Source organism: Crocodylus porosus, unplaced genomic scaffold, assembly GCF_001723895.1.
Source record: "Crocodylus porosus isolate Cpor-Errol unplaced genomic scaffold, CroPor_comp1, whole genome shotgun sequence".
NCBI lineage: Eukaryota > Metazoa > Chordata > Crocodylia > Crocodylidae > Crocodylus > Crocodylus porosus.
In genome coordinates, this window is record NW_017728947.1 from 14,164,301 (window position 1) to 14,179,412 (window position 15,112).

Consider the following 15,112-nt stretch of genomic DNA (forward strand, 5'->3'; position numbering starts at 1 on the left):
AGCAAGGTACTCCACCTCGGGGAAAAAAACCCTGCAGCATGCTTATAGACTTGGCGGTGCTAAGTACACTATCACCACGGCTGAAAGGGACTTAGGGGTCATGACTGACCACAAGATGAACATGAGCCACCAATGCAATGTCACAGCTGGTAAAGCAAACAAAACTCTGGCTTGCATCCACAGATGCTTCTCAAGTAAATCTCAGGATGTCATCTTCCCGCTGTATTCAGCCTTGGTGAGGCCACAGCCGGAGTACTGCATCCAATTCTGGGCTCCACAATTCAAGAAGGATGTTGAGAAGCTTGAAAGGGTGCAGAGGAGAGCCACGTGCATGATCAGAGGGCAAGAGAACAGGCCTTATGATGAGAGGCTGAGAGCCATTGGGCTTGTCAGCCTGGAAAAGCACAGGCTCAGGGGGGACCTGGTGGCTGCCTGTAAGTACATAAGGGGCGTGCATCAGGATCCGGGGGGGACATCTGCTCCAGAGTGCCCCAAGAGATTAACAAGGACCAACTGTCATAAACCAAGACTGTTTTAGGCTGGGCATAAGGAAAAATGTCTTCACTGTCCGAGCCCCCAAGACCTGGAACAGACTCCCTCCAGAACTGGTGCAGGCACCTTACTCTGGACCCATTCAAGAAACGTTTGAATGCTTATCTTACTGGGATCCTTTGACCCTAGCTGACTTCCTGCCTCTGGGCCAGGGGTTGGACTTGGTGATCTTCCAGGTCCCTTCCACCCCTAACATCTATGAATCTTCATATGAAATCTATGAAATCTTCACTGACTGCCTCTCTTACATGCATACCAGCCTCTGGCTTCTTTACTATTCATTCCATCCAAGAGGAGCACACACCAACTGCAGATGCTTCCTCAGCCTGACACAGGGTATTTAAACCAGAAAGCTTGCTGAGAAGAATTTTTCCAACTATTTGAGTTGGTCTAATAAAAGATATCAGATTTACTCAAAGAACCTTGTTTCCCTATGTCCTTAGACCAACACAGCTACAACCTATAGCCCCATATCCAAATATGTATTTTATGATTAATTCAGCCCCTGGAAAGATCACTGGATTAAATGTTTAACAGCTAGATTTAGCTCATACAGAAACATTACAAAAAGAGCTAATATGAAAAGAAAAAGTAATGTCTCTTTCACATGCAAACAAAAGTGAGGATGTGGGTCTCTCCTCCACTGCCCCTTAGCTATAATTTCAAGGATGGACTTCAACCCATACCAGGCCTCCCATTATGGTGAATTTTCCCATACATTTTAAATGGTGCACAAACAGACAGGCTTCACTATTCTAAATCAGGGTGCTCAAGCTGCAGCCCACAGAACCACATCAACTGGCCCACAGGGATTCCCAGAATTTGATGGTGCGGTGGTGGTGGCAATGTTAATTGCTGCTTCCCTGCTGCCACATTTCCAGACCATGGAGTACCCCATGAACCAGATAGCATGGTCCTGTGCACTAGATCTGAAATGCAGGGCTGCAGGAAGATGGCATGGGACCTGATCCAGGTGCACAAGGCTAAGCAGAGGCAGCATAGAGATTATCCAAAAACATGGGATAGAAGGAAATGGTGTGGGGCCCCGATTCAGGTGCACAGGGCCAGGCTAGCATAGGGCTGTATCCTGGCATGTGGGGCCCATGGACTAGCCCCATGCCATTCATCTAACATGTGAGACTAAAAGGCTGAGCACCACTGCTTTCAATATTCAAAACAAGTTTGAAGGAAACTGTACTGGAGTCTCCTCTTCCACAGACCAGATTTGCAATGTTGTATCTTTATTTACAGGAAGCAGTTGTCTGTTGATGACTCATAACACAATTAAGTATAGGACCTAACTGTGTTCCCACATCTGAGTTAAAAATGTAGAGTCCAAATCTTTAGTCCAAATATAGATACAAACAGACCTTGTCCACATTCCACCTTTTAAATATTTGTTACCCGAGTCTTCTCTCATGGCTAGAGCTATAGGCTTGTGAATCTTCAGGAGAGAACAGTTAATACATGAAAGTCATTAAAGTCTTACTATTTGCATTCAAAGTAGCATCTAAGCAGACCGAAACGATGTTTTCCCTCAGAATCTGGATGTTCATAATACAGGTCTCATAGCCAGGAAATGCGGACTAGAGGTTTTAGACAATGACAAAGGACTCTGAAAGATCTCTGTTCAGTTTCCAACTCTATTACAGACTTTCATTATAACATTGGAAAAGTCACTTAATCTCTGGACCATCATTTTAATGGGAGTTAAGCACATGTCCTATTTAGGCTGTGAGTGGTAGAACAGGCATGTAGGGAGAACACTGTAGGCAAGGGGTTACTTACAGAGTAGGTTTCTTGGCTCTGGCTCCCCTCCTATTGACAAACATCCCAGATACAATACATGGTTATTTATGCACTATGGGGCCTTAATCTTTCTTTGAATGGAGATTCCATTCACTTCCACTTCAGTGAGTCACATATGTCACTCCTAGGGCAGAGTTTACCCTGCAGTCATAATAACTAGAATGGAAAATAGTTATTCAAGACAATAGGTTTTCATTGTGTGAAACCAGTTAAAAAAAACCCTAGACCAAAACAATATCAGGTGGCCATTTTTACCCATGAGGAGCCGCCGTTTCACACGTTTGTCCACATCAGTTCCTCCTGTGGCATTGCTTTCAGAGATCTCCACCATAGTCTCCTCTCTCACTGCAATGCAGGTAAACAGGAAAAAAAAAGTCAGTGCACAATGGTGTAATCATAATCATAACTCTCTTGTATTATATGCCCTTTGAATGCTAAAATAAAATAATAAAATAACAAGCTATGCAAATACTTACATCCAGTATCATAGGCAGAACTGAATGCATAGAAATATGAAAAACTGAATGCCACAAATAAATGCTTGAAAACAGAACAGCATAAAAATATCCTCATCAAAGTGGGATGGCACTTTTTTTGGTTAATTTTAATTTATATTTTTAAAGACCCAAATGATCACCTTAGTACCATTGAAAATGCAGCAGGTAGGGTGAACAGTGTAACAACAAAGAGTTAATGAAATATCATTAGTTGATTCAGGATCATTTGCAGACTACTGAAAAATTTGGCCTATTATGGCTGGGATTACATTTTTCTTTTTCATCAGTGGTCAATGAACTTTTCCAGCGGAAAAGTTTGCTAGTCTTTGAAGCATTCATTCTTATCTGCCAGAGCATTCAGTTACATCTAAAATGGATGTATTTCTATCAAGTTATGCTCTAAGTTCAATGAGAAGTAAGAGCTTTAATGAAGTTATTTTTTGGAGAAATTCTGTGGTCTGCATTATACAGGAGATTGATGAAATCCCTGTTCAGAGATCTCCTGTCTACCTTCTAGCCTTCAGGTATGTAGAAATACAGAGGAAAAATGAATTCTCCTCTGGTTCCAGAGAGTTTACCTCACAGGTACCAGAACAAAGTTCAAACTACAACAGCGAAAGGAAGAGTCTCATTGTTACTTAAAAACAGAAGTTAATTTTCTTCTTAACATTCTGGGCCAAACTGAGTAGTCATAAGGCAGCTCTTACAGGGCAGCTGAGGATATCTCTGCCAAGGGGATCCTCCAGGTGATGTACAGCTGGCTTTATACCAACTGCTCCAGGCGTTTTCTTCTATTGTGGTGCCCTCACCCTGGTCAGCAGAATGCGCCCTACCAGACCATTCCTCCACACATTCCTATGGTAGCTCTAAATTATACCAGGTGCAAACCTGGACCCCAGTTCAGGGAAAGCAGAAATGTGATCTAAAGGCATCTTCCCTCTATTCCCAGGAATCTGCCCTATACACTGAAGAGTGTTTAGATCTAGTTTTTTTGCAATCGGTCAGCCATATAACTTAAACACGTCACTCATGCAGAAATAGAAACTTTCTGAAACCATTATAAGCAGCAGTCATTGAAGGAAAAGAATCCATCCAGTGCTTACTGACCAAGGCAGGTTTTCCCATCCAACTGCATTATGTACTTTGGATGACATCCACAAATGGGCCCATCATCAGCATCCTCACATGTATGCTGACATCCTCCATTTCCGTGAATGCAGGTCACTGGAGAAGAAAACAGTTTCAGAAAATTCACCAGGATTTTTGAAAAACTGAATCTGATGTCCTCTCCACTCTGCTAAGATGGTTTTTTTTAATTGTATCCTTAGTGGACTTATGTGAAATTTAAACAGTGCAAAGTACTTGTGCAGATACTTGTATAAAATGGGTAAATTTCAGTCCTGTGCTTGAACAGTAAAACTTTGTAAAATCTACTGATCTGAATACTTCACTTTATCAGACACTTCAAGTTTCAATGTATGGTCCTGGCATATGCACACATACAACCCCCAATTTAGCAATCAGCTAAATTGATAAAAAGATAAACAGCAACATTTATCTTTGTTCACTTTGAGAAACCGTAAACGTGTAGAACGCTACGTACAAATGCAGTCCCTCTGGTTCTTGGCCATCTCAAATCCAGGCCTGCATTCACATGCCACTCCTCCTTTTGGTGTTTCTCTGCAGATATGGGCACAGCCATGATCTTTATTCATGCAGTTCATGCCTTCTGCAAAACAGTACATATGTGACATCAATCAGTATTTGCAGCGTCTTTGGAGGCAGGTGACTGTACTGACAAACATCAGCCCAACCCTAAGAAAACAGAAAGGAACCTGGACCTGTTGAAAGAATCTGATTCATCTGAACAAAGCAAAAAAAATTATTGGCTAATATACAAGAAATACAAAGCAAAGCAAAAGCCCTGCATAGCTATTCCCTAGTTCAGCTCCTTTGCTTGCTACTGCCTTTCACATTGTAAAGTCTGCTGAACAGGAGCTTGTACAGCAGCTGTGTATTTGTGCTTGTGCAGTGCCTGCACAATGAGCACAAACTTTTACTGAAGCTTTTTAGTGCTGCCATAATACAAATATTTATTAGTATTTAGTAATGATAACTCTTCTGCCCAGTGACTTAAATTGAGACTTATAGAACCAGATCCCAAGGCACCCATTCACTCTTCATGATTCCCATAAAATAGCAAAAGGGTACATGAAAGAAAGGGAATGCTGGAATTCATTTGAACTTACAAAAAAAAAAATCACACATTTTTTACTTCTTTGTTTGAATGGCTGGATTGGATCAGGAGATTCATAGAGCAACATTTTCCTAAGTAGTTATCACCTGGCCTAGCATGCTGAATTGACAGGCAGCATAAGAACTTACTTTTTTGGGAGTATCTAAATCTCTCTCACCTATACTGGGCTTTTTTAATTTCAGCCCCAACATTTTAACATTACCTTAGCATGGTTATCATGCTGTTTTCTGTAGAGCTGCATGTATGTATTACATGACTGACTGACTAACTGAACACAAGTTAATACAAGAAAACATGCTCTGGACCTGAACAAATGAGTGATGTGGCATTAGTTGACTTTTGTTTCCTTTTGGTGCACCTCATAAAAACATCTTGTTGTTTTGCCTTTGACAGTTACAAGCTGTTCACACTCTGGTACTTAATCTGCGGCTGTTGCTGCAACTCATCTGGCCCCTGCCAAAGGCTGTAGTCAATTAAACAATGAGGGAATGTTCCTCAAATTAGTGTGACGTCCCCACTCTCCAGCATTTCAGCTAAATCAATGCCCCAGATACGAACAAGACTGTATCATGCTTCTAAGTGTCAAAAATCCAAAGTTTATTTTTGTTCTCTGGTTCATAAAGCATCTATTGCATCTCACAGACATTTTGATGCAGGAGCTCTCCCCTCACTGGGGTTTCCTTACCATAGAACCCACCAGTAAAAGCAATGCAATTGCTCTGCTGTTCTTTTGGAATTACTTAAAAAGTGTAAAATGCCAAGGGCTAGATCCTCTAGTCTGGCAAACACAATACAGGAAAGGGAGTTCAGAAATTTTGGGGACCCCTCTGAGGACACTTATGCCAGGTTGAAGGCTCCTTTGCTTTAGAGCTGGGCTTTAATCCTGGTAGATTTCTTAGGGACAGATCCTGTGCACAAGGGAAATTCTCTGAATCCAGGAAAGACTTTGCACTCAGTACTGCAAGATTAGCCTATGCAACTGGAATATCCCCTGCATCTATATATCTACTATGTCACTGAAAGGGAGAGGTTGGATCAACATAATTGTGATGGTCCACCATAGCCCCTACCCTGGGGATCTTACAGTATAAAAGGGAGTTCACCATCTAAGTTACAGACTGTTGCTATTAATGTCCAGCAATCTAGCTTGTCCAGTCTATTACTGGCTATTGGCTAACAGTAAAAGTTTCTACTGCTGCTTAGGTACTGCCAAAGAGGTAGTAGCAAAGAGGCAACATAGAACTGTTCATCTCTCAGAGAAATCTGTCTGTGCATGAGGAAGGGTGAGATGCAGTTTTAAAGCACTAGCCTAAGACTTGGGAGACTGGGGTTCACTTTCCCTGCTCCCTTGCCTGATCTCAGTCAAGTCACTCAGTCTCTCAGTGCTAGAACAACAGCACTTCTCTCTCTCATAAGGGTTCTGAGGATAATTACAGTAAATATCATGAGACATTCAGATATTTCAAAATGAGGGCCCCATAAGTACCTATGGCAGATGGACTGAAATGCGACCAAAGTATCAACTATACTGAATACAGTGCTCTGAACCTGGCCACTTGAAGACATTTGTTCAGACTGAAAATCTATGCTGCTGAAGCAGTTCTTACTCTGAAGCAGTTCCCTAGATATCAAGACCGAAAGTGCATGGAGGGTATTCTAGGGCCTAGGCAAAGCCTGCAAATTGCCTGTCCACATATCAGTATAAACCTGTGGCCTAGTCCATTGTAGGCGCGATGATACACAAAAACATCACAGAGATGCAAAGGTCTTAACAAGATATACAATGTATATACACATTAAAAAAAATCTTTGGCTGAGTCACTCATCCAGTGTTGGATGGCAAAACAGAAATCAGGTTTCCATATCAGAATTTTGGAGGTTTAAATTGCAAGCTCTTATATAATTTAGCAGCACTAGCCAGCATAAGATTCCTTGTTGAATCCTTCTGCATTTCTTAAAGTCAGCAGAGAATAGAGAAAGAATAAATGCCAGCAGAAGACAGACACTTCATCTCATGGAGAATTGTATGTTACAATAAACTGTTCTGAGGCAGGGTTTCCTAAGAATAGGTGCTAAACAATCCCAACTTTTGATTTCTTCTTGGGCCGTGCAATTACCTCGAGTACTCTATACAGTGTGGCTAAGTGTATCATGGGTTCTATCCCATGTCTACTAAAGTAACTTTGAGTCATTGGACTGGTAGCAGGATCAGACCTAGGACAAGAATCCAAGACCAATCTCATAGCGAAAAAGAAAATAGGTAAATGCTTTTGTATACTGGACATTTTAAAAAGTTTTTCCTTGTGCATCTCCATTGCTAAATGAAGGGAAAAGTGCTGCATTGGGAATGGAAGCCAACTTCTCATGCATGCTCAGTTACATTTTAATTAGGCAATTACTTTGCATATTAGATTTTTGACATCCCAGTTTTAGGCTACAGTATTCTTCCTCTATTAAGAAAACTTTAAACAACAAAAGAATAGATGCAAGGCTGCTCAGATTATTCTGCTCTGCTGGCTTTTTGATTCCTTTCCCACAGCGAGGACTCTGTAGAAGTCTAACAAGACAATGATGCCTCAAATCCTACAGAACATACAAAAGAGCCCAGAGAGCCCCACATGAAAGCTATCATCCACTATTATGCTGTCAATCAAGGATCTGTGCATCACATAAGATCACAAATTAGCCTTATTAACTCCAGTGTTTTTTCATGACATTTCTAAGTTTGAACATGCAGTATGATCTGCCTGTTAGCTAAGAGGTGTTAAGAAAGCATTAGAAGAATTAACGGCTTAGTTTCCGTTAACAAAGTAATTTCTTTGTGTTCATTCAACTCATGAAGGAGAAACTGTTCAAGCAGGTACTTTGGTAAAGTTCACTGAACTCAAACAAATGGTTTAAGTGCTGAATTGGGAATTGCTCAGTTCTTTGCTTGTGGAATTCGTTTGCTTCTTCACAGAGAGCTAAAAAGGCTCCTTCCAAAATGGACCACACTGCAAGAATAGAATCCCCTTTGAATGACGGAACTGAACGGGATCTGACCAAGAGGAAAATAAAAATCAAAAGTAGCTGATATAAAATGCTATTTCATGTAGGAGAAAAGCATGTTTGAATATTTACTATAAACCAAGTAGATGCATCTGGCAGTTGAGGTTATCACCTATAAGAGCAGCTCCAGTGACCACTGAAGCCAGCAAACAGAAATTTAACTGTAAATGATTTGAAGCCCAAGGCCAGGCTTTATATCAATGTGTTGTCTGCACGCTCCCCACACTGGAAGTGCAAGAAGTCAAAATGGTGCATGTCCTGCCAGATTTACAGCCAGTTTATTAAACTCTACTAAGCACCAAGGGTTGGTGCTATTTGTAAAAAGAGGGCCATTCATTATCATTATCATCACCACTCTGCTGTGAACATCCAAGTTTTGATTTTGGACATGTCACTGCAGGTGCATAACAAAGAAAAAGGGAAAGGTCGTAAATGTGCAAAAAGCTACCAAGATCTCAGAGCTGACTGGCCAGTGAAGCAGTGTGGGAAAGCCTAACACCAAAGAGCACTATGCCCTTCTGCACCAGGTGAAGAGAGGGATTAAGCCAGGGCACTGTATTCACTGCAGCCTGCTCTCAGAGATGTTTTAGCTCTTGATACTCTCAGAGAGGTTGCAGCTGGCCTGATGTGCCTCCAGGAAACTGGCCCAAGTGGCCATGGCTTTAAATGTAGTCATAACCCTGCAACTCCTTTTTTCCCAACCCATTTTAGAGTAAAAGAAGTAAATCATTTTCTTGTGTGTAACATACTTCAATGGACAGGAACCCAGAGTGAGATCACCATCAGCTGGACCAATGATAATGGAATGCATGTCAATGATAATGCTTATTTTAATGGTGAATACCTGCATGCATAATATTCTCCTTGACTGGGCAAACTCAGTATTAGGAAGTAAACAACAAAGCAAAAAGCCACACGTGTGGGATTTCACTGTGTTATTGGAGCAATGTCCTCACAAAGCAAGTGCCTTCCATGACTTACAGTTGAAGAGGGGTAAGTTCTTGCAACCAAAGGAAAAATATGATTGTACACAACACAGCAGGAGGATCTGACCCTAAATATAATAAGCCAGGGTAAGAGAGAACCCACCTCTGGCTTTGGATCAGTATCATTATATTACACAACTTTCCCTAACTAATAACTCTCCTCTAATAGCTCCTTTAGGAAATCAATTCACAGTCCTGTCCCAGACAGTGTGGAGATCAGAGGACAAACTTTAGAAATTATAAACTTTAGAAAGCAAATCACCTCCAAACTACTCCACCATGCAAATCAGCAGAGGGAAGAGGAAACCTGTGTGGCCTGTCTGAACCTCAGGCCTCTACTTCCAAAACCACTTTAGTGTGCCTTGTTACATACATGAACCACATCATCACATTATCAAAGGGCCTCACAAACATTTATCCTCTGAATCTGTCCCTGGATATGTGTGATTATCTCCATATTCCCGACAGAGAAATATGTCTGAGTGACTGGATGGCAGAGTAGGGAACCAATCCTACATTATCCTGCATCCCATTCCCTGTACTTTAGACACAAGAGTATTTTTCCTTAATGGAAAATGACACTAAGGGAGATGTCAGAGGAGGAAACAAGACAGACAGGGGGCAAGAGGAGTGGGAGGAAGGTCACACAGATGAGGAAGGATACTGCAATGTACAGGCACATGGTATAGGAGAAAAAAGTGAGGCCCTGTTGTGGGGTAGAAGAAAACAAAAACAGGAAAAATGGAAAAGATGTAACCAGGACAGCAGGTCTAAAACAATGCCTGCTTTCACAAAAAAACTGACTCCCCAATAAAACATGAAGAAGCAGAAGGAGAGGTAGAGCAGGGCAGAGTAAAAGCAAGATGATGAATCCAGAAAGAAATTTTTGGTTGGAGTGGCTAAAGACAGATTGAAAAATGAAAAGAAAGATGACAGTGATCCTGATGGACCACCAGTGTCCAGACACACCCATGGTTAAAGTGATTTGTTTTACCACTGGACCTGTCAAATAGCAGCCAAACACGTCATCTAGCAAGGAAATATCAAGTAAGAAGTCCTCTCTCCTGTACTGCACAGGTATCCCATTCAGCACTGTTCCAGGCCCTAATCCTTCAAAAGAGAAGGATTCTTTTGTGAACAGAACTTCACTACAGAGTTCTAATGAAGTAAAGGACAGGCAGGTGCAGGAGCTGCCTGTGTCCTTACATCCAAAGGGGAGAGACTTTGAAGACAAATATTTAAAACAAAAGGTTAATTCAGCTGCAATAGATGACTATTACCAGTAGACCCTTCATCAGCAAGCTGCTGTATTTATAAATGTTGATCTCTTTGCTGTGTTTTATTTTATTTAAGTGGTTTATTCCTGGCCAGATTCTTTTTATATTTATGCCAATGCTAAGCTACATGATTTAAGAAAGTTTCACAGCTTTAAACAGTGAATGCTTCACTAAGATCCAAAGTTCAATGAACAACTCCCTGGTCTAGGCAACCACTGTAAAGTATCCCCTTAGGGGCTCCTAAATAATTTTGTACAACCCAATAATTAGACATCCAGCTTTTCTGATTTCTAGCATGGTAGCTTCAGAAAGGCTTCACTACCTTAAAATCAAAGAACAAAACTAAAGGATCTCTCAGGCTTGCAAACAATAAATTTCTCCTCTTACTGAAGTATAAACGAGAATCACCTATATGACATCGTACACAAAGGGCCCACTCCCTTTTCACTGTCACTGGGAATGAAGAGCTTTCATAATTTCACAAGGGGTACTCAGCACTTTGCAAGATTGAGACCTAAAGCAGCTGTAAAATGGAGGCCTGAGTTGGTATGGGAGTGCAGCAGGGTATCCCTTAATAAAACCCAGTATTATAAAATGGATGGCCAAAGGAGGAAATATAGGGGTGAGATTTCTTCAGGGTGGTCTAAGAGATTTTGACACATAACTCCCATTAAAGAAATGGAAACTGTGTGTTCAAGTCCTCTAGGTAGCTTTTAAAATCTTAGTGTAAATGTTTATGAAGATGATTTAGAGTTTGCTATTTGCTTCCACAAGATGCTACTCGCAGTTCAGAAGGAATGCAGGAGTACCTTCGGAGCGGTGAATACATGTATGCTGGTTGTCACTAAGAAAGAATCCTTCCTTACATCGACATTCATAGCTCCCCACTGTATTGACACAGATGTGCTGGCAGCCACCATTGTTGAACATACATTCATCCATATCTGAAAGATAAAGAGATCAGGTTTACACATCCCTGTCTGCTACAAATGAACACTCAGAAACTGGTACTAAAGTAGGCAGGTAGCTATATAGTATTGATTAAACAGATCTTTGTTTGCCACAAGCAGTCTGTAAAACAGAGTACTGAAATAACTTTATCATCCTAACGCAGGTGGAAAAAGAAAAGAAATCTCTATTGAAAGCCTCATGCTCAGATTCAAGCCAGAGACAACTTGAATAATATAAGAAATATAAGAAACCTGCAACCTTGCCTTAAACCTTCATCCAACTACAAACAAAGGCCAGATATCTCTTCTAATGTTTAAGAACATTATGTTCATTTTCCTCCTCTCCTAAGTCTACCCTCACTGTCTCTTATTTCATGGCCTCCTTCTAAATTTCCTGGCTGTGGTTAAGGGCAGAAGCAAAAGGTACTTAAATAATTTAAATGATGCTGACCTCACCAGATGGAGGAAATAAAGAGAACTTCAGGAGAAAAGCTTTTCTTGCAAGACATCTAACCAGTTGGGCAGAACCAAAAGATATGAAGAGTAGAAATGTCCCAGCTATGTCTTTGAACATTACAATGCAAGTTCCAACCCTCAAACTTTTAAAAGTGGATCCATCACCATGTAAGGCTTCCATGGCCTCTTGTGACAAAGCTCGTTGGTCAGATTTTCAGACGTGTTGATTTCACTGGCAAGTAGCAGTCATAGGAAGAGGGAGACTTTTTTTTTTTTGGGGGGGGGTGGGGGTTGACATGTGTGTATGTGCCCCTCCCCACCACCAGCAGGAAAGGTTGCAGGGCAAGGGGCAGGGGGAGGAGAAAGGGCCATGGAGGGGAGGGAGTGGGGCTGGGACCAGGCAGGGATTGGGAGGGAGCAGAGCCAAGCCAGGCCCAGGATTGGAATTGGGATCAGAGCTGGGGCCCGCTGCACCCATGCAGCAGCCCCTTCCCCTGAGCCCAGAGTCATTGCCTGGTGCCGGCGCCGGCGCCAGCACCCCCCTGCCAACAAAGTGCCTGGGAGAAATTCTGCTTTTTTCTACATTCATGATATATTTGGTGAAACTTGCTCATTCTCTATTTTGGTTGTTGTTACAGTACTAAGGGACAATTTATTTTAAACTAGCATTTGACTTTTTTTTTTTGCCTAAAATTAAGTCTTTAGGAAAAGAAAACAAAAAGTATGATGTTTTTTGCTACCGAGTGAAATCAAGCCCAGCAATAGATTTAATTTCTGTTGAAAACAAAGCACAACCAGAGGACCTCTACCAAGTTAGATTTAGTACATCAGGGTGATGATGTCAAAGAACGAAGTTAAAAACCACCTAAAACAGTCCAAAGACATCCAAATGTCTCCACATGGTAGAAACAGCATGTTGAGCACAGGACCATGAGACTCCATTACTGTGGATCTGCCTCTGTACCAGGGACTACAGAGAATGAATGGAATATTGTCTTCTCACTCCAAAACGTAATTAGCTATTTGGCTGAAGTTCAGGCACACGTTTCATATCTTGAGAAATAAAAGGGGTGGGTTAAGTTTATAAAACCATGGCATGACATAAGCAAATGGAAAAAGAGACCAAATTTTGCTGAATGCCAACATGACCATTTTAAAATATATCTTCAAAGGGATACTAAAAATTAGTAGGGTTGGGATTTCATTGTTATTATTTTAAAGTCCATATTATTCTTCACAGTGTTCCCTCCCAGAATTCACTGCACCAAGCCATTTTTTCTTTTAAATATAGCCATCCTAGTAACACTGAGTAACTACAATAAACAAACACAGGGTCATTTTCAGGACTCAGATACGCTTTTGTAAATCCAGACAATCTCCTCTGAACATACAAAAATCAGAATCACATCAGCTGCAGGCATGAGCCACCAGAGTTCATTATATAGGGAAAACCCTTTCCTATTGCATTTTTAGAGACCTGCTGTGGTCATCCATGGAGAGAAGGAGTGAGTGTGTGTCTGTGTGTGCCTGTGTGTGTGCGTGTGTGTGTTAGAATAAAGTTTAAGATGCCCTTCCTAAAAGGGTCAATAAATATTTCATTTCCTTCTGTGCTGAGTATGGTTTTGTGCCCTTTATTTAGCTACCTTTGGCAATATAGCAAAGCCCGAGATATAGTGCCTTCACCTTCTCTTCCATTTACATAAAGAGACTTAGAGTTTTTGCCTATGAGTCAGATCAACAGGTGTAAATCAACATAGTTTTTCAACCAAAGCAAAGGACCTGTGTTGACCCATACTAGCTGAGGCCCTGGTCTTAAACATTTAACAGAGGCTTGAAGTTCTGTCTCTTCACTTTTGCATGGCTTACCAGAGACCACAAACTGTACAGTGGGGACAAATTCTCTCCCCAGGATTTGAAGCCTCCCAGGGTCCAGCAACAGTGGAGGCTCTATTGTACACAAAACAGCAAATAGCATACGTGAAGACTGCACAGGGAACTACATTTTTCTATAATACAGAACTCCACTGCTGTTTTCACCAATCACTGCCCACCACAGAAGCTCCAAAAAAGTACCAAAGCCTCGGACAGAAAGGATAATGCAGTGGTTAGAGCCCTACCATGAGACTCAAAAACTGACATTCAATTTTCTGCTCTACCAAAGACTTTTTGTGTGGCCTCAGTCAAATAATTTTGAGTATCAATATGCATACAGATGCCCAAGGTACCTTTCTCCTGCTGGTAAATTAACTAAGGCAAACTGCCAATCTACTGCAGCCATGTTGCTTTAAGCTATTTTATTCATAGATTTCATAGACATTAGGCCTGGAAGGCAACTCACAAAATCACTGGTCCAGCCCCCTGCCCAAGGGGCAGGAAGTCAGCTGGGGTAAAATGATCCCAGCAAGATAAGCATCCAAGCATTTCTTAATAAAGTGTTCAGAGTAGCTGCTTGCACTACCCTGTGGGGAGGGTAACTAGCACAGCACAAATGCTTGACTTTAGGAAAGCCAACTTCGATGTGCTCAGGGCAGTAGTCAGGGAGGTACTCGGAGCCCAGGAGGTAGCTAGTATGGGGGTCCAGGAAAGGTGATCTTTCCTCAAGGAGGCTATCCTTGGGGCGCAGCAGGACACAATTCCCCTGCGCATGAAGGCGGGAAAAGCGTCCAAGAAAACTTCATGGCTGAGCGTGGATATAGAGGCTGGCCTGAAGGCAAAGAAAAAAGCATACTGGTGGTGGAAGCAGGGGGCAGGGAAAAAGGAGGAGTACACCTCCCTGACCCGAGCTTGTAGGGATTTGGTGATGAAGGCTAAAGCAGCACTGGAGCTTAGATTAGCTTCTGGGATTAAGGATAACAAAAAGTCCTTTTTCAGGTATTTAGGCAGCAAGAAGAAGTCTCGGGGTAACATTGGACCCCTACGAGGCAGGGCAGGGCAGGGCAGGGCATTTGGTGACAGACATGCGAGAGAAGGCAGAACTCTTCAACAAGTTCTTTGCCTCTGTGTCCTGTCTGCTGACAATGGGGTGCTCTCAGATGACAGTGTAGAGAGGCCTGGGAAGGATGCGAGTCCCTCGACTGTTAGTTCAGACCTAGTTAAGGACTACCTGGAGGGCTTAGATGTGTCCAAGTCAGAGGGCCTGGATGACCTTTAACCGTGGGTGCTGAGGGAATTGGCTGGTGTCATTGTGGAGCCATTGGCACAGCTGTTCGAGGACTCCTGGTGCTTGGGCCAAGTCCCTGAGGACTGGAAAAGGGCCAATGTGGTCCCTATTTTCAAGAAG

At 42.0% G+C, this 15,112-nt stretch overlaps 1 protein-coding gene across 3 annotated transcripts in view; it reads right to left on the bottom strand.

Annotated features, from left to right (window-relative positions):
• Positions 1–15,112, bottom strand: part of SCUBE2 (signal peptide, CUB domain and EGF like domain containing 2) — a 73,930-nt gene that overhangs the window by 46,384 nt on the left and 12,434 nt on the right. For all 3 annotated transcript variants that reach the window (XM_019552135.1, XM_019552134.1, XM_019552133.1), the window contains exons 4-7: positions 11,236–11,370; positions 4,462–4,587; positions 3,966–4,082; positions 2,617–2,706 (exon numbers count right to left, since the gene is read on the bottom strand). In XM_019552135.1, the coding sequence (XP_019407680.1) occupies positions 2,617–2,706; positions 3,966–4,082; positions 4,462–4,587; positions 11,236–11,370 (468 nt within the window). The remainder of the gene's footprint in view (positions 1–2,616; positions 2,707–3,965; positions 4,083–4,461; positions 4,588–11,235; positions 11,371–15,112) is intronic.